The sequence below is a fragment of the Chelonia mydas genome, chromosome 4, assembly GCF_015237465.2.
Source record: "Chelonia mydas isolate rCheMyd1 chromosome 4, rCheMyd1.pri.v2, whole genome shotgun sequence".
Lineage (NCBI taxonomy): Eukaryota > Metazoa > Chordata > Testudines > Cheloniidae > Chelonia > Chelonia mydas.
This window is the reverse complement of record NC_057852.1, coordinates 115,740,750-115,766,114: the sequence shown is the minus strand read 5'-3', so window position 1 is coordinate 115,766,114 and position 25,365 is coordinate 115,740,750. Positions and strand designations below refer to the sequence as shown.

The following is a 25,365-nucleotide window of genomic DNA, read 5'->3' as shown; positions in this document are numbered from 1 at the left end:
CTATGTAAATCAACTAGTAATAGATTTTTTGCTCACCACCCAAAGCCCAAAAGTCATTCATTTACATGAACATCTGGCTTACTTTTTTTCCTTCTAATCCTTGGCCAGGATTGCACGGTTTCCTCAGAAACTACCTGTTCTGTTGTATTACGAGTCTAAGGGCCCCGTTGAGATTTCTGAGAGACTGCTCAAAAAGTAAGGTGTTACAGTTTAAAGGTGGCAGGAACCAGTCTTAAGATTGCAATATAGGATCATGCACTCGGCATCTCAAATCTGCTCTAACATTTGAAATTAAGATAACACAATATTTATAAAAGTTTAAATTGATGTTAAAAGTGTTTTAAAAACAAGGACCTGCTCCTGAAAGATGCTAAACTCTCTCCGCTCCCACTGAAGATGAGGGGGTTGAGCAATATGGAGGTGCTCATGATGGGATCTGACCCTCTGTTATTATCGGATACACATGTAACTTGTAAAGATGTGTCTTTAAAGAAATTTAAAAGCCACTGTTATAACAACTTGTTCCTACACACTTTTCAACATATAATTTTTTTTTGAGATTAATGAGAATTTTCATTAAAATACTAAAGATATTTTCTGGAAATCATGGAATGTTTGTATTGCTTAAATACTTTCAAATGCTTGGAGACATTTTGAAACATGGGCCACAACAAGTGCAAAAACAAAAATGGGAACACAAATCCAACATTTGTAAAGAGAAACAGGCTAACTGATGTGTAAAGAGGGAGGCAAGTGAACAGTTCCCTCATTTGCACATAAGTGTGGGATTCTGCACCTGTTGTGCTCACATTACAAACATTATCCATTTAGAATTTCCTTGTGAATATCAAGTCAATAATTAGAGTTCTGCACAGTTGGTACCTTCAGCTTCAGTATCAGTGACACCTGCTGAATTTGTCTATCAGTTTGGTTTTGGGATATGTGATGCTTATTTTTAAAATGTCCCTTATGAAAATGTTCAAATAAATTTGTTAGTCTCTAAGGTGCCACAGGTACATCTTTTCTTTTAGCCACAGAGAGTTGTTTCTACATGCCTGAACTGCTGTCACTGGCAGATGGAATAGTCCCTTTCACCTGATAAAATCTAAAGACTGATTTGTTTCCTCTAATTCTGTTCTCTTAAAGCTAGCAGCTGTCAAAGAATCTGACAAGGGCCATATTCATACAGAGTTGCCTTCCCCATGGAGCACGCTGGAGAGTAAAACTGATGTGATTGCATCCGATGAAGTGAGCTGTAGCTCACGAAAGCTTATGCTCAAATAAATTGGTTAGTCTCTAAGGTGCCACAAGTACTCCTTTTCTTTTTACTGATGTGATTATGACTTCAGAGCTAGATTGAACGTTTGAGGCACAATCCAGAGTAAAGTCCAGTGCTGAGCTGTATTCTGCCTCTGAGTTCTCCAACATGCAAAGGGAGGACACACACTATTACACAAATTTGAGATCCAGTTTACACCCCTTGCTCAACAGGTCCCCAGAGTGCAAGGACTGCAATTCTACCTGGCCCTCACACCGTTGCGTAATGGAGGTGGGGTCTGGAAAAGGATTTATTGTATAAAAAGAAGGCAGAACTTGTCTCTTAGCCAGTTTCAATCTGCTACCTGTACTCTGAGGAGAAATTCACTGTGCTGTGCAGTATTCCCACCTAGTCATGTGGTCCTAAACAAACACTTCCTCTACCAATGATGGGGATTGCAGAGAATCACTTTCCCTACTAGAGAATATATACCTACTAAGGGTATGTCTACACTATGAAATTAGGTCGAATTTATAGAAGTCGGTTTTTTAGAAATCGTTTTTATATATTCGAGTGTGTGTGTCCCCACAGAAAATGCTCTAAGTGCATTAAGTGCATTAACTCGGTGGAGTGCTTCCACAGTACCGAGGCAAGCGTCGACTTCCGGAGTGTTGCACTGTGGGTAGCTATCCCACAGTTCCTGCAGTCTCCGAAAATGAGATTCAAAAGTTCGTGGTTCTTTTCCTGTCTACCTGGCCAGTGCATCTGAGTTGAGAGTGCTGTCCAGTGCGGTCACAATGGAGCACTCTGGGATAGCTCCCGGAGGCCAATACTGTCGAATTGTATCCACAGTACCCCAAATTCGACCCGGCAAGGCTGATTTAAGCGCTAATCCCCTTGTCGGGGGTGGAGTAAGGAAATCGATTTTAAGAGCCCTTTAAGTTGAAAAAAAGGGCTTCATCGTGTGGACGGGTGCACGTTTACATCGATTTAACGCTGCTAAATTCGACCTAAAGTCCTAGTGTAGACCAGGGCTAAGTCTCCCATCCACCCAGGAGAGTCGCAATTCCAGGTGTTCTGTGCTGGGCTCCAGAGCAGCTGCCTAGGGGAGACAACTGGAAACAGAGGTGAGGTACTCTATCTCCACACACTGTTAGTCCCAACTAAGTTGTTCCTGTTTATGTCTGGGACAAACTTGCTAAGACAATAGATAGTAGATGTGTATAGGGATACAGAATCTATCCTCCACTCCTGATCTGTCCCCTCATGCTCCAAGCCACTAATATCCATAGTCTCAGCTAGGTGGCCCTGGCCATAGACTGGAGAAACTTAGAAAAGGGTTGGGGGGCTGGGTGTTACAGACCTGGCTTTACACCACTAAGGAATTTCTCTGACCCAAGGAACCCTCAGCTGCCCTTTTAAGGCATGACCAATACAAAACAGCTGGAACAGAGGCAAAACATCTAGCCCAGAATCTTCTCATGTCACTTCAAGCTCAAGAATATTTGTGGCCATATTGTCAAGAAACATTATTACTCCGCGCTGGTGCAGTATGTTGCTGTTGGATAAACTGCAGATTATTAGAAAATACTTTACCAATTATTCAGTAAAGCAGGCCCTGACTGTGGGACTGATTCTGGTCTCACATCCGTGTTACACCAGTGGTGCTCCCTTGACTTCAGTAGAACTATTCCTGATGTACACCAATAAGCATCAGACCTCAGCCCTATGTCTCAACACCTGAGATATATAGGAGGAGGAAATGTTTGTACAGTCAAATCATAATTTAAATTTAATTTAAGGAGGTCGTATTGTCAGGGTTTGTTCTGAGGGCAGGCAAGCAGGGCAATGACACTGGATGCCAATTTCCAGGGAGTGCCACACTGCTTTGCTTTTTTATTTTGCCTTTTTTCCACTCTGATCGGCTGGCTGTGGGGTGGTATTTTGGAGGGGTTTTGTTCTTTTTGGTTTGGCTGCTGGTGGGGTGGTGGTTCCACAAATGTTTTCTGCCCTAGCTAGTAAAATAGGGGCCAATCCTGCAGACTGTTCAATGTACTTGACAATTTGAACAGAGAATTTGAAGAAGTCTGGTACAATATCATCCCTGGAAAGTAGACCCTGCACCTGAATTAAAATTATCCTGCCAGTGCGAGCCTGCAACTACATGGTTACATCTGCAGTAAAGCTAAATGAAAATTATAGTATTTCATTCCTAGTCAATATTTGATTTATTGAATATCCAGATATATAATGTTTACTGTAATTTGTTTGATTAGACTCACATTTTACAGAACTCTATTAAGGAAGAAAAGAAAATCTAGTTCGATCAGATGCAAGCACACACTTGCAATATTGGACAGGGTGTAAAACAACCATTACCTGGACTTATCTTAGGACTTTGCAGTTTGAATGATTTTTTAAATTGTGTTCCCTGCTGGACTTCTTTTACAGGAAAAGAAATACTGACTACCAAGCGGAGGACTATTCTTGAGCAATTTCTGGCTTGGCCAGCTTTGGGTATTAGAGGAAATACTAATGGTATAGTGCCCTGAACTTTGAAAGTTCCCTTCACCCAGAGATCTCAAGATACTGTGAAATATCAATGCCCTGCGGTACAGAGGAGAAAACTGGGAAAGTAGCTACCCAAAGCCAGAGAGGAAGTTAGGGATAAAGCCACTGAGACTGCTCACTTGTTTAAAGGTAGATATATGCTTGCATACCTTAGTGAATTGCTACCTAAATCAGGCTCAGAACTTAGGTCACTTGATATTTAAGCACATCCTTTGCTGAATTGGAGCCTTAGCTGTCAGAGCAGGGTAAATAAACCTTTTTATTTCAGGAAAACTAATTTTACTCCTTTTTTCCTCCCGCTCTACATCCATGGCCCCTTCTTATCCTGCTCACAGCCATTGTGGTATATCTTTTCACTTTCTCTAGTAAAAGAACTACTACTGTAGTTACAAGACTGCATCTGCCCTGTCAATCTCAAGAGAGATACTGCTCCTTTAAGAGAATGGTACATGTTGGTATAGGGTCATTTGAAAGTCCGGTGACCACTTCTCAAGTCTTTATGTCTCAAGAGCTCATCCTCCTATCTGCTGAGTGGCCTGTGAATTCTCATACAACAAATACTATTGCAGTCAAATATTGAAGATAAACTGCCACTCAGGTGTCAACAAAAGTCAAGAAAAATGCTTTCTTGTTTTTTGAGGCTGTCTCTAGGGAGACAGGGTAGCTGCTGAGGGAGTTAGCTCCAGAGAGGAAGAGAAGGACAGCTGATGGAGAGAATCACCTTGAGCACTGCGCACAAAAGCATGCTGAGCTGTGCAAAGTCTTTGCCTGGCTGTCATATCAGCTGCCACCTGCAGCTGAACCCTGCAGAGGCCTAAGGTTGCTGCAGCAACCCTGTAATTTTAAGATATATCTACATAGACACTGCATCCCAGTAGCAGTAAAATATAAAGCTAGGAGTGTCATAAAAAGTCTTACAGCTGTCACAAGACAAAAGAGGCTGGGGTGGCCAGAAGAGGGGGAACAACAAACACCTCTCCTTAAAATGGAAATTTAACAACGTGATGAAGAAAGCCAGACTGAACAGCAACATCTACTTCTTGAGCAGATGCAAGAAACACACCATCATCCCCAGAGGGCTGTCCATCTATAACCCTCTGACCACTACATACAATTCTAAGTGTGTGGGAAAGCTCCGCAGAAGGACCTCAGAAAAACTGAGGAACCATCTTACATACTCCAGAAGGGAACTCCTCAAACAAGAAATTATCACATGCTCCCACAAACTGGAAGAAAAAAAAACCCTCCCAAAATAAACAGGAAACCTACTTGGAGATCATTCAGGAAACCCAAAACAACCCTAAAAAAAAGGGCCGATGACAGCCATCCAACACAAAAATAAAATGTGGAACCACCTCTGGGAGATACCATGACACCAGGACCCCCACACAATACACAACACCTCAACATCATCAACATATCAAGACTGCCCCTAACTGGAACTGAAGTATCTGTACTCTCCAAGAGACTGGTTTTCTGCTCCACCACAGAATCTGATACCATATTAACATGTGGAGAACTAGAAGAATTCTTCTGCTGACACCACCTCAAGGAATTCTGTCACAACAAAGATACCACTACCCACAACTATCACATCCCCATCAACAGTCATAAGGAAAAAGAAGAGAAAAGAAAAAAAAAGAATAATCTGACTGGACACCCTCCAGCAGACAAAGCCAGACATTGGATCATAACATCCATTGCTTTAGGGGAAATAAATCAGTGATATTCTCAGCAATATTGCATCTATCACAGTCTCTCCACTACTGACATAGGATAGCTACACAGCCCATGAAATCCAACTATCAGATAGCAATCAAACCAGCAGACAAAAGAGGCGCCTTTGTAGTCTGTAATTGTGATGACTACATCAATGAGGCTAACAGACAACTCTCGCAACCTACTATAAAGAACTCAAAGGAGACCCAAACCAAAATTTACACAAGAATTTAAAGGTACCATCAAATCCTTCCCCAAACAACTCCAAGAGAAACTCTACAACCTCATCCCCCATGAACCCGCTCCACAAGATACACAAACAAGGGAATACAGGCAGACCCAGCATACCTGGCCCTGGCACTCTTACTGAAGGAATATAGGACTCATATAAACCATCTTCAAACCACTTACCACACAAAGAGCCAGCTTCCTCTGAGAAGCTCTGCAACTTTAACAACCTCCCAGAGAACACCACCCTTGCCACAATGGATACCACCTTCATATACACCAACATCCTTCACCATGATGGCATCACTGTCTCCTTCAAATACTTACAAGATAACGTACAGCACTCTGAAATCCACCCCAAATGCATTGCCAAACTCACCTACAGCAACTTCACATTTAACAAACACTTTGTCCAAACCATGGGAATAGCCATGGGTACTAGGATGGTTCCTCATTATTCCAACCTCTTCATGGGCCACCTTGAGGAAGGATTTCTGGAAAAAACGGACCATGAAACCAATGATATACCCGAGTTACATCAATGAGATTTTCATCCTCTGGAGAGATGACCTAAACGCCTTCTGATTTCCACCATAACTTGAATAACCACTGTCCACCCATCAAATTCTTTCTAGAACACTCCCAGACCAGCATCAGCTTCAACAATGGAACCCTATAGACAACTATCTGCAAGAAGCCCCTGAATCACCACACTTACCTCCACAGATCAAGCAGCCACCCTAGAAACACCCTAGAAAAATAAGTTTCTCAGCCAGGCACTCAGGTACCACAGAATTTGCTCTGAAGAGAAAAGTCTGCATACACACCTAAACACATTTAAAACCACCTTCACTAAACAGGGCACTCTACCAGATAAATGGACCACATCACGGAAAGGGCCACCCAAATTCCCTGGGAGAACCCCTTACAACAGGCAAGGGGGAACCACTCACCACACTTCCCAATTTGTCATACCACCTCACAGTGGAAGAAACCTTTTCTGAACCTACTCTTCTGGCCTGCAAACAACCCCCCACCCTCACAAACAGAAGTGAGCTCCCCACAAACCAAGGCACACCAACTGAAAGCGGCACCACACTCTGCCAGAACAGCAGATGCAAGACCTGTAAACATATCTCCACTGCTACAATGATCAACACCCCCCACATAACACACCTTTCAAGATCCATGGATCATACACATGCCTATCACATGTGGGGTCTCTCATCCAGTACATGAAATGCCGCAACGACTGTGTGGGTGAAACCAGACAGTCACTATGCTCTTGAGCTCACAAAGAAAAGACAAAAAACACCATATCACCCATGAGCAAACACTTTTCATATATCGATCACTCCATATATGACCTCTCAGTCCTCTTCCTCCAAGGAAACCTGCATAATACCTTCAAAAGATGAGTCTGGGAACTTAAATTCGTAACTCCGCTGGACCCTAAAAACCGTGGACTTAAACAGAGACACTGGGTTTATGGCTCATTAGAACAAATTGTAACACACCCTACTGCCTGCTAGCATGCGTGAACCCCTTGTGCTTAACACTCTGTCTCAACTTGTATTTAGCTCAGATGCTCTGGTTACCTTCTCCAGTCCTGAGAAAGGGCTCAAAAAGCTTGTCCCTTCCACCAGCAAAGGTTGGTCCAGTAAAAGATATTACCTCACCTATCTTGACCCTGAGGCAAGTCAAGAAAAGTGCCATGCTCTACAAGCACAAAATAAAATACAGGACATCAAGCGGGGAGAGGGTATTACAATAGGTTCAGGCACAATTTACCAAAATAAGGAAATGATGAGGCAACAACACTGTGTTGCTGCTTTCCGTCATGAGGAGGTTCCAGAAGGAGATTGACAGGTAAAGTTGGGATCAAAGTCATTCCTGAATGGATGGTAGGGGCTGAAAGGGATTTGCTGAAAAAACTTTTTTGGAAGCTGTGCTTTTGACCCGCCCTCCTTGTGGATACTGTAGGACAGGCCATCTTAACATGTGCTTTCTTCTTTTACTGTTTGTGGAAGAGACAGGATATGGAGTGGAACTCTTTTGTGTTGATTTGGGATAAATGAGTACATTATTCAGAAGACTATTTTGTTGCACTGACAGCTGTACATTAAACAAATTATGCTAAAAGATTATCAGCATGTGTATATTTCTTCCTGTTGTTCAGTGGATGCTCTAGGGGACTGTGAATCTAAATCCAAATGATAAAAAGATTCAGAGAACACTGTAGCCAACTGCACCCCAAACAAATACTCAGCACCAGAAAAGGCTGTCGTATCAGGAATTACAAAAACAGTGCTTCATGAACCAGTCTCTTTTAGGTAGCATTGCCATGGGCCCCACATGGCCCTGACAAGAATGGATCCACCAGCTAGCTCCTGAAGAGCTCAGAGGGCTGTAGTGTTCCGTTTTTCCTTCCCTTACAAAACAGCTGCATCTGGCATGAAGAGCCAGGACCTTTTGGGGAAGGCAGTCATATCAGGGTAAGGGGGCAACTCTGAGGGAAAGAGAGGAATGCAAGGACCGGTCCAAAGGTTAGGATCATTTGGATATACCTGTGAATACTTATCCTGGATCTAACCTGTACCCCAGACAGTGGAATCATGAAGGACCTCTGTAGTTTCAGTTTGATGTGACATTCTAGTAGTGCTGTGTGATAGTAAACAGTTACTGTGTTCCACCCCAGAGGTGGCTGAACCTCAGTGGTATGGGAGAGGATACTTGGATACAGTTTTGCATATGACACTCATTCCTGCAGTCTTATTCAGGCAAAACTTCTCATGAAATTCATTGGTCTAAATAAAGATTTACAGCCAAAAATTTGAAAGTCAGCTTGCAAAGTGATTTGGGCTTCTGCTGGATGAAATACACCATTACCCATGTAAGACCACCGATCCTGCAAAATTTCATATATGGACTTAATCGTAAGTGTGGGAGTAGCGCCAAAGAACACAGTGGGCATATGCTTAAATTAAATATCTCCTGAATGAAAGTCTAACTCATTATTATTTGATCTGCTGTCCAAGTTATATGCAAGCTTCAAATTTACCATTTCAAGTAATGTTCTCGCTCTAACATTTTCTTAACATGACTCCATCTGACTGCATAGCCTTGTATTTACCCATATGAAAATTTAAAATCTTGGTTATTACCGGCTTCTTTATTATATACTCATTTGTAAACAAGTCATTAGTTTTCCCTGTTCTAGCACATGCTCATTGAATTAAAGAAACATTTTCTACCATAATTACATTTCAGCTTATAGAACTTTACATGTATCTGAATCAATGTAAAAGTATCTTTGTAATTTAAATATTAAAATAGATAAATCAGGATCAGAACAAGATCATTCTTATCTGTACAACCTAACTGAGATGTCTGCTACTACTTCTTTCATTTATTTGTTTTTTTGAAGTGGATTTCTTAGTCCTGATAAGCCCTGTGGAAGATATTATAATCATATTTACACAATTAACTTAAGCAAATGTCAGAGTAACTTAATTTAATGTACAACCAAAGTTGCGCTTAATTTGATTGTGATCAGAATGCTACAAAAATGCAACTCTGTTAGTCTAACCAGAGTGAATGAGCACATCATATTAGTATGAAGAAACCTGCTGCTAGATTTTATCACCAAAAAACAACAACTAAACATTGATTCTTACCTTTCCAAAACTCCCTTTCCCAATAGCACGCAGTATTTGAAAGTGGTCAAAATTAACTGTAAAAGCAAATAGAAAAAGAGAGGAATAATAGTTTGTAAAATGCAGACTCAGAAATAATTATTTAAAAATTAAAAACGATGCAATGTTGCCTACTCTTGTGACTTTATCACATATCTCATGATATTTACTGTTTTTCTTAAAGCCCCAGGTCCTGGAAATGAAAATATATTTGACTGGGGGAAAAAAAGCATTGTTTGCAGTGTTGTTGTAGCCATGTTGGTCCCAGGATACTAGAGAGAGAAGGTGAGTGAGGTGATATCTTTTACTGGACCAGCTTCTGTTGGGGTGAGAGAGAGAGAGAAGCTTTTGAGCTTACACAGAGATGACCTTCCCTCTTTAAAAATAGTTGTTGCAGACAAAAACCTGAAAGTATGAACGGAACGTAACCTAAATACTCAGAAACCAGTAAGTAAAATAAAATTAACCCAATTAAAAAGAACACCTCATGGGTTTAAAGAAAATCTCACCTTTTTGGGGGGAAGGGGAGGGGCGAAATCTAATTCCTGGTTTTTGAACATCTGGGATTGGCAATATTGTACCAATCGGAGGGAGAATATATCCCAGTGAGAAGGATGACCACAGCTGTTGCTTCCCCCACCCCCACCCCACACACACACAAAAGAGAGGGGTGTGAATTCTGGCCCATGAGTGAATTTTGGGTTGCCTGATTCCACTCCTCTCCTGAGTCAGTCTTATCCACTTTTGATGTCACTGGCTCCAGTCCAATAACCGTCTACAGTTCCCCGGTGCAGCAGAGATTGTTTAGAATTTTTACTATTTCATCCACCCAGCAAAATGCATTTCGCAGGGCTCCAGAATTAATGCCAACCTCAAAGGGATATTTTATTGTTCATACAGCCCATCAGAGATCTTCAGACAGAAGAAGCTACAGAAAGTGCAAAGTCTAGTTTAAAAAAACCCAAACATGTTACAGTGAGTATGTATGGAATCCTTCCCTCACTGCAACAACCCTAGACACTCAGGGTATGTTTACACTACAATTAGACGCCTGTGGCTAGTCCATGCCAGCTGGCTCAGGCTGCAAAGCTGCTCATTGTACTGTAGACATTCAGGCTCAGGATACAGAAGACGCTCCCACCTTGCAGGGTCCTAGAGTCTGGGCTGCAGTCCAAGCCCAAATGTCTACACCACAATTAAACAGCCCCACAGCCCGAGCCAGCTGACAAGGGCTAGCTACAGGTGCCTAACTGCAGTGTAGACAAACCCTCAGTGAAAGCAAGTTACTTCTCTTCAGCTCTGATTTATTATTGAAAAGGTCATTCTCAAAATACTAATAACTAGTAAACTAAAAATTCCACACTAAAGTGTATCTGCTTTTACAGGTTTCCGAGTAGCAGCCGTGTTAGTCTGTATTCGCAAAAAGAAAAGGAGTACTTGTGACACCTTAGAGACTAACCAATTTATTTGAGCATAAGCTTTCGTGAGCTACAGCTCACTTCATCGGATGCATACTGTGAAAAGTGTAGAAGATCTTTTTATATACACACAAAGCATGAAAAAATACCTCCTCCCACCCCACTCTCCTGCTGGTAATAGCTTATCTAAAGTGATCACTCTCTTTACAATGTGTATGATAATCAAGTTGGGCCATTTCCAGCACAAATCCAGGTTTTCTCCCCCCGCCACACACACACAAACCCACTCTCCTGCTGGTAATAGCTTATCTAAAGTGACCACTCTCCTTACAATGTGTATGATAATCAAGGTGGGCCATTTCCAGCACAAATCCAGGGTTTAACAAGAACGTCTGGGGGGGGGGGGGGGGGTAGGAAAAAACAAGGGGAAATAGGTTACCTTGCATAATGACTTAGCCACTCCCAGTCTCTATTCAAGCCTAAGTTAATTGTATCAAATTTGCAAATGAATTCCAATTCAACAGTTTCTCGCTGGAGTCTGGATTTGAAGTTTTTTTGTTGTAATATAGCAACTTTCATGTCTGTAATCGCGTGACCAGAGAGATTGAAGTGTTCTCCGACTGGTTTATGAATGTTATAATTCTTGACATCTGATTTGTGTCCATTTATTCTTTTACGTAGAGACTGTCCAGTTTGACCAAGGTACATGGCAGAGGGGCATTGCTGGCACATGATGGCATATATCACATTGGTGGATGTGCAGGTGAACGAGCCTACCCCCCCGCCCCCAAGACGTTCTTGTTAAACCTGGATTTGTGCTGGAAATGGCCCACCTTGATTATCATACACATTGTAAGGAGAGTGATCACTTTAGATAAGCTATTACCAGCAGGAGAGTGGGGTGGGAGGAGGTATTTTTTCATGCTTTGTGTGTATATAAAAAGATCTTCTACACTTTCCACAGTATGCATCCGATGAAGTGAGTTGTAGCTCACGAAAGCTTATGCTCAAATAAATTGGTTAGTCTCTAAGGTGCCACAAGTACTCCTTTTCTATCTGCTCTTACAGTTTCTTCATTCCTTCCCTCAGGTCCCAGCTCAGGCTAACACCCAAGCTCTCTTGTACCCATAATGAGCCAGCTGCACCAGTGAGTCAGCAAATCAGTTAAATTAACAGTTTCCAGCAGTATCATCATCTGCTAATAGGCAAACACTGCCATCCTGTTACAGATATGCAACAGCAATGGTAGCACTAACCACTCTCAGGGCCTATTCCTGTCATCTCTTTATTCAGGCAGAAAATCCACTGAAGTGAAAGGGAGTTTGGATGGTGTGAAAGGGTCTGCATCAGGCCTTCCCTATACGGTTTGCTAACCCAGCGCAAAATGTAATTTAAAAAGAAACACACATTTTTCTTAGATGTAATAAAAAGCCTACTTCAGAAGATTAGCATAGAATAGATTTACTCCAGAGTCACACCAATATAAATTAGAGACTACACTGGCTTTGCATAATCATAGAATCATAGAATAGAATCATAGAATATCAGGGTTGGAAGGGACCTCAGGAAGTCATCTAGTCTAGCCCCCTGCTCAAAGCAGGACCAATCCCCAACTAAATCATCCCAGCCAGGGCTTGTGAGAGAGCAGATTTTGGCTTTCAGAACCTTTCTTAGCGGTAGTGTTGCATGAGCTAGATAGAATGCAGTGTGACCTTCAAAGCCTAGGTTAGATGGTAGGGCTGGTAGTTAAGGGAAAAATCCCTCATTATACTGGTAGTCTGAGCAAATTTGATATTGAGACACAACCATGGGAATGTGTGATTCAGTTTTTACAATCACTTGTCAGAACAGAATCACACTTTAAAGTGAAATCCAAAGGCTACAGAACCACGTGAACTGAAATTGGCAACATTTATTGAAACTTATTAAACAAACAAACAAGAACTGGCAACTTGTGTGTTGTTCTAGCTTTGGCTGTCCATTTCCAGTGTGCCCTCCACTGTGTTAACTGGGCATCCGCAAAATTATGTATAGCACCTTTGCAAAGTTGCTCTGAAAATGTACCACTTCAGGCAAAAAAAACTACTCACAAACAAACAAAACTTCGAAGTGAGACGATATACATCCCTGTTAAAAATATCTACCAACCCAGGTCAAATAGGAGAGTAGTGCCTCTTAAGGTCGATACCAGTTATATGAGATGGTTGCAATTATACAAGGGGGCTGCCTGTGGTAGCAGGAGACTGGTCTTGATGACCCAGGAGCTCCCTTGCAGTCCTAAGTCCCTATGTATAGCAAGTCAAAGAGAAAGGCTGACGACTCAGTGTCTCCCTGTAACAATGCTTGTAGTGTTTATGTTGACTCAATTAATGCTATTATAATATATTTAAATATTAGATTATTTTTGCTAGCTTTCAGCATCTTCAAGAAAGCATTGTTGGTCCATTTGTTAGCGCTGCCATAACAAATATCTGCATGATAATCACCAGGACTTGAACCTAGGAAGCTAGAAGCAGGGTACTAGAGTGTGACCTAAACAAAGCAGTAGGTTAATGGGGTGCAGTAGCACAGTCATATCATCTGTGGAGCAGGCACAGTGGGTATGCATAACACACACTGAAGAGTGGGCTACAGTGCTGTTGGCGGAAGGCTTATCAAAGAGATGAGTCTAATATTTTCCTCCAAATGAGGGCCTATGCTGAAAAGGCTGTGCTCCTCTCCCTTAGCACTAGGCAATCCATGGTTATTATTTATCAAAGGTGGTGTCCCGGGATCTGTTCTTTCAGTGATCCAGAGCTAGCGAGACCCCAATCCACAGAGGCGTCTGACATTTTATGCCCTGTCCCGGCTAGTCACTCTGCACAGGTGCACCCACTGAAGTCGGTGAATGAAGTGACTTGCAGGATCAGTGACCAGGATCTTGAAGCTGATCAGAGATGTACATCCTTGTAGCATGTGAAAGGCTCAGAGAGATGTGCTCCCCTTAGCTCTTGTTAAAATGGTAGAGAGTGATTTTTACTCCACTCTTTGGCAGCTTTTCTCCTTTGCAAACAAGCTTATCTCTGTAACTCATGTACTACACCCCTTTGATATTTCTTATACATTTTATTGATCTGGTTTTAAACCAGACACCTCTGTTTAAAGAAAATGTCATTTGATTGAGCATGGCCTCCTGCCTGCACTCCTTAGGCAGGTAAAAGTCCTATTTATGTGAATGGGAGTTTGGCCTAAGAAAGGATACGACTGGGCTCTTCAGCTAGGCCATTGACTGATTTTGACTAGACCAGCGTAACACCTGTTAGACTGGATTTCCTCTCAATATAATTCAGGAGAAAATAAGTCAGAGGAGAATCAGGTTCATTGGCTTCAAATGGCTTACTGCAGACATACAAACAGGCATAGCTTGGATCAGAGTCTGGGCCACTGAGGCTGGTCCCCAATTACAGCTGGATAGCATTTGATGTAGATTCCAGCAATTTGAAATTAATTCCACGCAAGTTACAACAGAGATATATTATATTATTATACAGCACTGGGTTGATTTTGAAAGTTATCATTTTAATAAGGGATTTTATTTTCATAAGAACCTAGATTAAACATTCATTTTTAGCTAGGGAAGGAAATTTATTAGTGTCCACTTAAATCCTATTTCTCTAAATGTTGTTCTTTAATGGTTAGCATTACTCCTAATGACAAGGATAAAATTTATTTATTATAGGGGATTTAAATGCAAATTGGACTTCTTCAAGAAGTAAATGATTAAATGAAGCATTTGTCCCTTTTGGTTTAACTCAGATTACTAATAAACCACCTAAGAGTGATTAAAAATACAGCCACAATAGTTGATTTAATGTTCACAACTTTCACTCTCAGCATGAAGCTTAAGTGGAAGGTTACACTTTTCAACCTAACTTGAAGAAAAAACAATGTCGTCTTTTTGTGGGTTGCTATAAAACAAGCCCCTTACTTTAAATTTTAAAGTGAATATCTACTTCTAGGTACTGAAGTTAAGACGAGCAAGGTGAATCTGCCAGACAATGAAAAGGGACACAACCAATTGGTAGTTGTCAGGCAGGTGAAAAGGAATTCTGGCTTCCTATAGCCTTGCCAACCTGAACTGTGATCTTCATAGATAACAACACCACAGGTTGAATCCTGGTCCTATTGGAGGCAGTGGCAAAGCTCCCTCACACCTTAGATTACAACCAGAGTTGTGGAGTCTAGGTCAACGCTTAGATAGGACACCCCCCTCCAGCACCTCTTCTGCAAGAAGCAGTGCTGCTGATACAGTAGGTGGCACTCTTTCCTCTAAGTCCTCTTACCCAGTGCTCTCAGCATGACGCTAGAGAAAGGTAGAAGGGACATTTTTTTTCAGATGAGACATACAGTCAAAATAGCAATATTCAATTTTAGGACTATGCTCTTTTAAACAGTAGACCTATCAGAGGGTCAAGATGAACAGAAAAACATTAATTATAGCAGAGAAAAGGTGGGTGGGGTCATATCTTCTATTGGACCAACGTCTATTGGTGAGAGAGACAAGCTTTGCAGCTTACACAGAGCTCTTCTTCAGGTCTGGGAAACTTACTCAGAGTGTCACAGCTAAATACAAGATGGAACAGATTGTTTAGCATAAATAGTTAACACATAAAGAAAAGCTCTATGTATACTCTAAAGGTGGTCCAATAAATGTTATTAACCCACACACCTTGTCTCTCTAATATCCTGGCTACAACAACACTGCATACATTAAGTAGAGCAGTCAGCTTGGCAATACAGCTGTAACTAACAGAGTATTGCAACCTAAACTGAGTGCTACCTTAGTGTTATACTAGTCCATTGTCCTCAGGTATTGATTTTAATCCTTCCTTCTGACTTGCTTTTTTCCTTGTACTTGCCTTTTCTTATTTAATCACACAATTTTTATGTTATTTTAGTGTGTTTTTCCCTGTTGTGAACATTCAAGACTGCAATGCCACAGCAGATGCTGAGATGAGCCATGGTTGACCATGAGCTCCAATAGCTCCTGTGCTTAAAATATCATCAAGATCAGACAGTGACTGTGCAATGAGGGTATCACAACTACAGAGTTCTCATCCCATAAAGTATTACACATCTAACACTCTTGCATAGACTGGCAGTCATAGAAGCATAGAATATCAGGGTTGGAAGGGACCTCAGGAGGTCATCTAGTCCAACCCCCTGCTCAAAGCAGGACCGATCCCCAATTAAATCATCCCAGCCAGGGCTTTGTCAAGCCTGACCTTAAAAACTTCTAAGGAAGGAGATTCCACCACCTTCCTAGGTAACGCATTCCAGTGTTTCACCACCCTCCTAGTGAAAAAGTTTTTCCTAATATCCAACCTAAATCTCCCCCACTGCAACTTGAGACCATTACTCCTTGTTCTGTCATCTGTTACCACTGAGAACAGTCTAGAGCCATCCTCTTTGGAACACTCTTTCAGGTAGTTGAAAGCAGCTATCAAATCCCCCCTCATTCTTCTCTTCCGTAGACTAAACATCCCCAGTTCCCTCAGCCTCTCCTCATAACTCATGTGTTCCAGTCCCCTAATCATTTTTGTTGCCCTCTATTGTTGTATCTAATGATGTTTTGCTAATGTAACTCACTCACCTCCTTGGTGTGGTGTTCTGTCCCATCTAGTGGCACCGAGACCACTTAGAGAAAGAGCTAAAATGAGTCAGCTCTACAGCCTTAGCTAACAGGAAGTTGGCATTTAGCTTATGTGGTAGAGGCTCATGCACTAAGCTTCAGAGGTCCCGGGTTCAAGCCTGCCTGCCTGCCAACCACCAGGATCTGTCGGTGTTACACTAGCACAGAATCCAGGTGAAACAACAGTATGTTTGGCAGGGGAACTCATTCTTTACCAGCAGTAATATGACTATTGGTTTTTTTAAAATAGCTTTCTTGGTATCCTTTACTTGGGAGGAAAAAATTTCCTTTCCAACTTTTGGGGAGGTTGATGCATTTTATCTTTACTAGTTTTTTAAGCAAGCACCGTTTGCAAGTGGGTTATCATATGTAGGATAATAGGGGTTAATGGTGCTTTACAAACATGTAGGAAAATAAAGTATCTCATGGAGACTGCAGTCTGAGAGCCTGATCTAGCATTTGTTACTCATTCAAATTTCCAACAAGCATGAGTGGGAGCTTTGACTAAGGATTCCAGCATCAGGCCCTACATTAGATCCAGCACAACCATTAAGGATTAAATGGCAGGAAGGGATTCTTTCCCCCAATGTATTATTTTATTTTATCTTCTTCCTCTGAAGTATCAAGGATGGTCATGGCTGGAGATGGGACATTAGAGCTCTGATGTAGCACCGAGCATTCTCTCTCTCTCAGCTGCTTGGCTGGCTGGTTTTTGGTCACATGTTCAGGGTCTAACTGATCGCTATATGTGATGTTGGGAAGGAATTTCCCCCCAGCTCAGATTGGCACTGACAGTGGTTTCTCACCTTCCTCTGCAGCATGAGTGTGTGGTTCACTTGCCAGGATTATCGGGATATATTTCACTTAATCATTTCCCTGCCACTGTGGAGGCCTGGGGCACTGGTGGTACCTCAGTCTTTCCTATTCCTCTGCCTGTGGCACATAATAGTCTAATCTCCTGGGGGCTATAATACTTTGGTCTAATTTTGGTTGTTGAGTTTAGCATGCAGGTGCTGAGTCTGGTTGGTGGCCTGTGATATACAGGAGGTCAGAGTGGATGATCTGGTGGTCTCTTCTGGCCTTCAACTCGAAGACTATATTTGAGAGTGGGAGCAGATAGCGCTAGAGCAGAGGTTATGAGTGTAAAGCAGGAAGTGACTCTTATGCTGACTGTCCAGATGAGACGACTGTAGCAAGAAAAGCAGCTAAAAGAATCTTGTAAGAATGTGTAAATTATAGTAGGCCTTCACACACACTCTTTAACTTAAATCTTTTTCTGACTTGGCATGTGGATTTCCCCAAAGCAGATTCCCTTACACATATGTAAATGAATGCCATTTTAGAGAAGTAGTTCCAAGAGACTTTAAGCAAGCCTATAGGAGATCTAACTTGCTCATCAGCTCTGAATCTGGCCCTTAGAATATATATTTTACTTGGGCATTTTACAGAGACTAGAAATTAGTTTGGATTCGCCCTGCCCATCCCTCTTCTCCCCAAACAGATTCAGAAAACTTGAAATCAAGCCCCCTGGAATGCCACCTGGAACTGAGGTACATATTTAGATCAGTCAAAACATTTTGTAGATTCCTGTCAATTTCAGCAAATTGTTTCAGTTAAAAAAAGGGAAAAAAATTCAGAAATGTTGAAACCGTTCCCAGTCCCAGGTCTCCCATTTCTCAGGCCAGTACCTTCACAACCAGTCTATAGGGTGAGAGACCCACTGCAGAATAACCAATAAAACAGTGGTCTGAGCACTCCCATGGGGGACCTGGGTTCGAGTCCCTATGCCAAAGTGAGAATTTGAACACGGGTCAAATAAGATATCATATCAGATAAATGCCCTAACTACTGGGCTACTGGATAGAAGGGGGTAGGGAGAGTTCTCCCTTCACTTCCAAATTTCCTTTCCTTTGATTAAAAAATGAATTTGTAAACCTGTTAATACTTCCTAAATAAATTTAAAATAGTGTTAAAGGTGTCTAATATCAAAATAAAACATTCTGTTTTGCATCAAACAGAATTCTTCATTCAACCCAAAACTATTTTTATTGACTTTTCAATTTGCAGACAGTTCCAAAACATTTTGGTTTGGGGCTGACCCGAAATGCAATTTTATATTTTGGAATTGCCAACAAAAATAAAAAAAAACCCAGTAGTTATTGGCACAGCTCTGGTTGTAAGGTGCTCAGATAATATGGTAATAGGGTCCACTTCAGTACTAAGAAACAGATAAAATAATTCTCGGAGTTAATATAAATTAGCCATAGAGTTGAGAACAGAACCTGATGCCCAGTCCAGCCATACCACCTCTCAAATGACATTGGTATAGCTGAAAGGATATAACACAGCAGAAAGTTCCTAATGCAGTAAAAAGATATATATTGGAAAGTAAGATATACACATTTCCTGGTCTCCCACCCCTCAAAAAAAGAAGACCATTAGGAAAATAACATTCACATCACAGTCTATTGACTTTTTACTGCCATGCTGCAGATAAACTGGATAATTTTCATGGAAATGTCTATTACTTATCCTTTTGCATAGACTATACAGAATTATATGCATAATGTTGTGTTAAAATAATAGAGTCCTTTACATGCATTCACCCCACTTGCATTATTCATGAATGGTGCAGTGATTCGAGCCGAATAAAAATAAGCAAACCATTATTTTGATACAGATCATTACATATTTGATTCATGCCACATCGGATAGGAACACAAAATTTCCACTCACTGATTTGTAGGTTTACTTAGGAATTTAATTTAAAATATTCTCATTTTCAGCATCATTTGTTCAATTGTAAATTACATGTGGCTGAGGTGATGATATGAAAACAGGGTGGATTTTGTAGAGCTCTGACTTACCTATTGTGTGCTCAGTGTGGCTGAGATATATCTATTGTGCAAATATATCATTAGCCCAAATACATTAATAAGTGTTATTTGAAGAATTTTACACTCCATAAAATAAAACATATACCTCATCTTAAGTGGTATAGATGCAGATATATACAACTTTGGCATTGCTGAAAAGAATGCAGAGGAATTTGATTTGAAATTGTGTAAGCAACTTGGTAGATGTTGGTATCTAGATGTTGCTATTCTGAGCTAGACTTTTCCTAATTTTTCCTAGGTAATCCCACTAACTTCCTTCGGTTGCACAGGTGTAACTGAGGCCGAAATATGATCCAAGTTCATAAATCTGAAAAAAATGAAAACCATGACTGAGTCCTTTATGAAGCATAAGCAAAAACCACATGGTGTTTGAAGCAGAGGAACATTAGTTTCTCTATTAATTCCCCATATAAAGTTCTAGAAAGCCAAGGAATTTGGATGAAACTGTTTCTACTTTGCATGCACCATCCATTTCACATGATACAGAACTCTAACAAATCAGTTACCGCCTAGGACTACACACCAGAACACTCTGCTGCACACCACGCTTTGAACTCGACAGGGCTGCAGCGATTGAATGGAGACCTCCTGCTTTAAGAACACCATTTGTTTCCCCACCGCCACCACTTGACCTAAATGACGCTATTAGCTGTTAGAAGCACAGATTTTTTGACACACAGTTGAGCAGATCTGTTTGCACACAGTAGAGAACACTAGAACCTGGGGCCTGATCCTGCAGTGGATTCCCCTCTGTCTACGTGAAGTTCAGTGTGCCTCTGTATTTCACTACTGTGATACAGATACACCACCTCTCTTTCTTCCAAACTAGAAATGTTACAAAGTTGCGTTCGTTTTTTAAAATGACAAGGAATACAAAGGGAACAGTGTCTTGCAGCTCTTTCTAGCACCAGTTTCCTATGCCATAAGCTAGCCGTAGTTTTCTTCCAGAAAAGATAGGGTTACCACATTACAATATATTTTAAAAGGTTTGCCTGGAGACAATGCTTCACAATGAAACGTTCAGCCAAGGAGCTAGATTTTGATTCAAGTCTATTTTGTGCCTTAGACATCTGCTAATTTTTTTTTACATTCTGCGTCCATTTCGTATGTAACTCAAAGAACTAGAATAGCTAAATATTATTTTTTCCTTGTGGATTCGACATGTACCTTTTACTCACTTGGCAGTATTGTTATTGAGTTTTCAAGGGTTCTCCAGCATGCTTTTGCCATTTGGTTATGTTGTAAATTCTAAGGCTTTTTGAACAGACAGAGATATGACGATTATAAGCCACAAGGTTGTTCTGGCATAAATTTGAGCAGACATCACAGCTTGTTCAACTGCTACTGCACTTGCATGCACAAGCACAGAAGATGAATAGCCAGCTATATGCAGTTATGTATTCAGCGGCCATAATGGAGTCTTGAAGGTGAACAAATATATACAGGAGAAACATGACAAATACTTAAAAATTAGATTAAGGGGCGTAAAATGTTATATTAGATGGAATCATAGTCCATATTGCTCTATTTATAGAAAATACATTAGCAAAGAGAAAGAATGTTTAAACTGAGTATAAAACACAAGCTTTTGTTGACAGAATGGTAAAAGCAGCTGTATCTTTTGAGGCAAGCAGAGAATAAGACTGGGTACCTAAATGAAGTTTGAGATAGAATATGCCACCAATATATATTCATTTGATTAGGAAGATAGGAAGAACATGGTAATTAGGAAAACAATAGGTATTTGGAGAGAAAGATAACAGCAGTTTCAAGGGTGATCTTTTATTTCACTTAATGCTACATTTTTCTATCATTGCATTTCAGAGCTTTGCATTTAAACTGTTTGAAGACATTTCAATTCTTCAAGCTTAATGACCGTTTTAAGTCAAATGTACCTGCTGTTCTAATTACTGTTTTAATCATTCTCTTAATTTTTTTCTTAATTATCTACAGTCTGTTTGGATTGAGGAAGTTCTGAAGACTTTTGTATGTGCAGTCTTTTGATACAAAGCTGATAACCAGAGCCAAGTGAAAAGTGGAAAAAAATGGTTCTGTTAATATTTGTTTGAATTTGAAACAAAATTTCAGTTTGACCATATTTGCGAACTAGTGGTGTTCAGAAAATGTAATTTCTATCCTAAAGGAAATTGGCATTTTAACATTTGTTTTTGTCCCAAAATGGGATGAAATATTGAAATATCAAAAATGTTTGCAGAATGAAGTGTTGAGAAATCTATCAATTTGGAAATCTCAGAAAATTCTACTTTTGGATTGAAATGAAAAGTAGGGTTTTTCTGACATTTTGGATTTTTTTTGACATTTTGAAATATCAAAATTAGTTGAGCAAAAATTGGAATTTCCATCCCACAAGAAATTCTGATATTTCAACATTTTTGTCATCCTAATTCAGGATGACAAGTTGAAATATCAATTTTATTTGTAGAACAAAAAATTCAGAGAAATTTCTGTTTGGGAATGATGAACTGTTTGTTTCAGCATTTTCAGTCAAAACAAAATGTTCTAATATGCCTGGATGGAAAAGTTTCATTTCAATTTGTCGAACTGATCAGAATTGTTTCATTTCAAGTCAGTTCAACATTAATCTGTATTTATAAATTCACCTTATAATGGTGTATTGCCTCAAGAGAGATGTAGTTTGGGTGACTAATGCTCTCATTCTCCCTTATGGACCACGCTCCATCTCCCATGATATAACCACAGCCACATGACTCCTATGACGCATGACACTACTTAGTCACAGGGAACATTCTGCTTATCATGGGTGATATAGTCCAGCCAGGGAGCCCAGCTCATAGGAGAGAATGGGGACATCAGTCACCCAAATGACAGCTCCCATAAGACAATGCAGAACAATGCGGAAACACACTTTAATGTTAAACTGACTCAAAATGAAACACTTTGTTTTTGGGAAATTTTTGAGTTTGTAGAAACTGCGTTTTCAGCTGAAAAATCATTCCAATGGAAAATTCCCAACCAGCTCCAGTCAAAGTGCCAATTCAACATGAAATGTTTCATTGAGAATTTTTCCAATAAAAAATTGTCGTTGAAATCATTTTCTTGGTTAAATAAAATAAATTAGATTTTGACGAAACTTCTTGGCTTTTCACAGAAACTCTTTCCTTTAATCCTCTTACCAGTAAGTACATCAAATATCACCACCAAATTTGTCATACATTTCCATGTTGCATGGTCTGAGGACAGGAATGGGAGCCAGTAACACTTGGGATGAAACCCTCTGCCTGTTGAGGTCAATGGGAGATTTGCCAGTGGAACCAGGTTTCACTGTAACTGGCTCTGTTACTGAACTTGTGTATCACTTAGGCCAAAGTTTGAGTGTCAATTTTGGGTGGCCAACTTGAGATTTAGGCCTTAATTTCCTTGCCCCAGTTTCCCAGATATCTTCAGAGAACATCCAAATATTAATTTAGGTTACTTTACTTAAATGGAAAAAAGATGTTTTCTCCCCCGCGCCAAAGAATGCTGCACCTAAGTACTATTTAAACGCCAAAATGTGGGATCTGGTGTTCATATTTAGGTGACCACATATGAAAATTGTTCCCACACTGTGTCATACAATAAAAGTAATTTCCTGAAACCAAAATACTTTGTGTTTACTTGTGCCCTATAAAGTAAATATGATCAATTTCAACCACTTAGAAAACAGAAAAATGTTACATTTTCTGGCATAAAATTGAATGATTGTTTTTATTCTAGTAGCTTTGGTTTCTGTTTGCCAAGGACATACAGAAAGAGGACTTAGCATTATGCCCATAACAGTTATTCTAACCACAGATTTCAATTATATCAAGATAATCCAAAACATGTAGTCCTCTTGATTTTTTTTTTAAATTTCATAGCTTTAGGCTTACTGGACATTTTAATAAAAAGCCTCCCATTGACTCAATCTTTTCTCGATTAAACCATACATTTACTTTTACCAGCTGCCACCACTGGACCAAGGAACAGGATTTCTGCACTAGACTCTTTTTCTTCATGTACTTTAAAGTACATGGTTTACCTGAGTAAGTGTGTTTATTTTAATATAGGGTGAAATGTTAAAATTCTTGATGAAAGAGTTCTGAATACCTGTTTATAGGTATTCACATTTTAATCAATCACCTAGTGCACTAGACTTTCTTTTCAGAAGTAAACTACTTGGATTAGACAGAGCACCATTATAAATTACTGTCTAGAGCTTGTGCCCTGAAAAAAGTTTCCCCCCTTAACTGTATTAATTTTGGTGGGTTACGCATTTTGGAGAGGCACTAGAGTGACCTGCCATTTTATACTAAGAATCCTATTAACAATAGACTAGAATGATAAAGTGTAGTCCACTAAAGTAAAGCAAATCTTGGTTATCTAACAACAATACTATCACCTGTGCCATGAGTACAACAATGTGAATTTGAAATCATTAAGCAGAAGGCAGCATCTGGGGGGGAAAAAAACAAGGTTGCTCAAGAAGAAGCTTCAAAGGATCACATTCCCTAACTTCCCTTTTGAGTCCACAATTTGCAACCACAAAAAACTGCCAGTGCAATTTTGCATCTCCAGTTATGTACCGGCAAAATGTAATCATTTAGATATTCAGCTATGATTGTGTTTGACATTTAAATGATGTAGGTTGTACCTACAATTATTTTCACCTACAAAAATCATACTGTTAAATGCAAATAGGCAGTAAAAATACATCAAACAGCTAATTGAGACCCTTAATTTTCCTCTTTCAGCAAGGTACTTACAAATTGCAATTATTACAGCTAGACTGTGGCAGGGATTTAGGTACAAACTGTAAGGGCCTGACTATGCCACAATCTCAGGGGCCATTTCTAATGAAAACCAAGATAAGTCAACAAAACCAGCAATCCCCCTATTTCATACTGAAGCACTGAGGGAGGCCATTCCATACATCCTAGGTTCTCGGAGAGGAGAGAGACTTGTTGCAAAATCACTGAAGTAAATTGCAGAACTCCTACTGCCTTCTGTGGGACCAGGGTTTAGCTCCAAGAGTCCAGTTGTGTCCTTTTGCCAAAGAGCCTACTGGAATCTCGAAGGTGCACTTCATGGTAACCTTAGCAAAAGCTTCTTCAGAAAGCCCAGGCACTGAAACTAAAGGGTATTCCTAAAGTTGTCCTGAAGAAAAGAGTATTGTATCAGTGGAAGGTCATGGTGATTAGCTTGTGCACTGCTCCATATGTATTTATAATGGTTATTAGATTAGTTATTTGTCCTCTTAGAGTAGAGACGTCCATTTACTTACATATCATAATTGCATCAGTCAGAAGAGCCATATTTCTCTGCCACCATCCTTAAGTTCACTAGGTTTACTAGTAAATAAACAAAAACTTTCCAGGATCCATCAGCCTTGAAAACTAGTCATTGGTTGGTCCAAAACAGAATTTGTAAAAATCTGAGTCTGGAAGTTATGGGTGCTTCTGTCGTATTTAGTAAGATTACTGTATTACAAGGCATACAGGAATATTCATTAGATGTCAGGAAAATAGTAAGTATTTGGAAAGCAAATCTTTAATTGTCATAGCCTGGTTGAGTACACATAAGGAGTAGGGTTGGCTAAGTTTATTCAGAAAAAAATTATTTGATGAAAAATTGCTTTTTGGAGGATATGAAAATTCTCAAAAAAAATCTGATATTTTTATTAAATGGTTTGAAACAAAAATGTCATTTCAAATTGATTCTACTGAATTGAAATGAGAATTTTTCATTTTGAATCAAATAAAAAATTACTTGGGTTTTGCGATCCCTCTGGTCTCTCTCTTTTTCACCTTTCTCCTTTTCCAGTGGAAAAGAGGGAGAGAAGGGGGAGGAGAGGAAAAAGGAATAGACAAACAAACACACACCACAACAGAAAGTTTTCATTATTATTTGT

The 25,365-nt window shown here is 40.1% G+C and overlaps 1 protein-coding gene across 1 annotated transcript in view; it reads right to left on the bottom strand.

The window, feature by feature from the left end:
- Nucleotides 1-25,365, bottom strand: part of STK32B (serine/threonine kinase 32B) — a 257,967-nt gene that overhangs the window by 208,949 nt on the left and 23,653 nt on the right. The window contains exon 2 of the mRNA XM_037898079.2: nt 9,454-9,509. Within this exon, the coding sequence (XP_037754007.1) occupies nt 9,454-9,509 (56 nt within the window). The remainder of the gene's footprint in view (nt 1-9,453; nt 9,510-25,365) is intronic.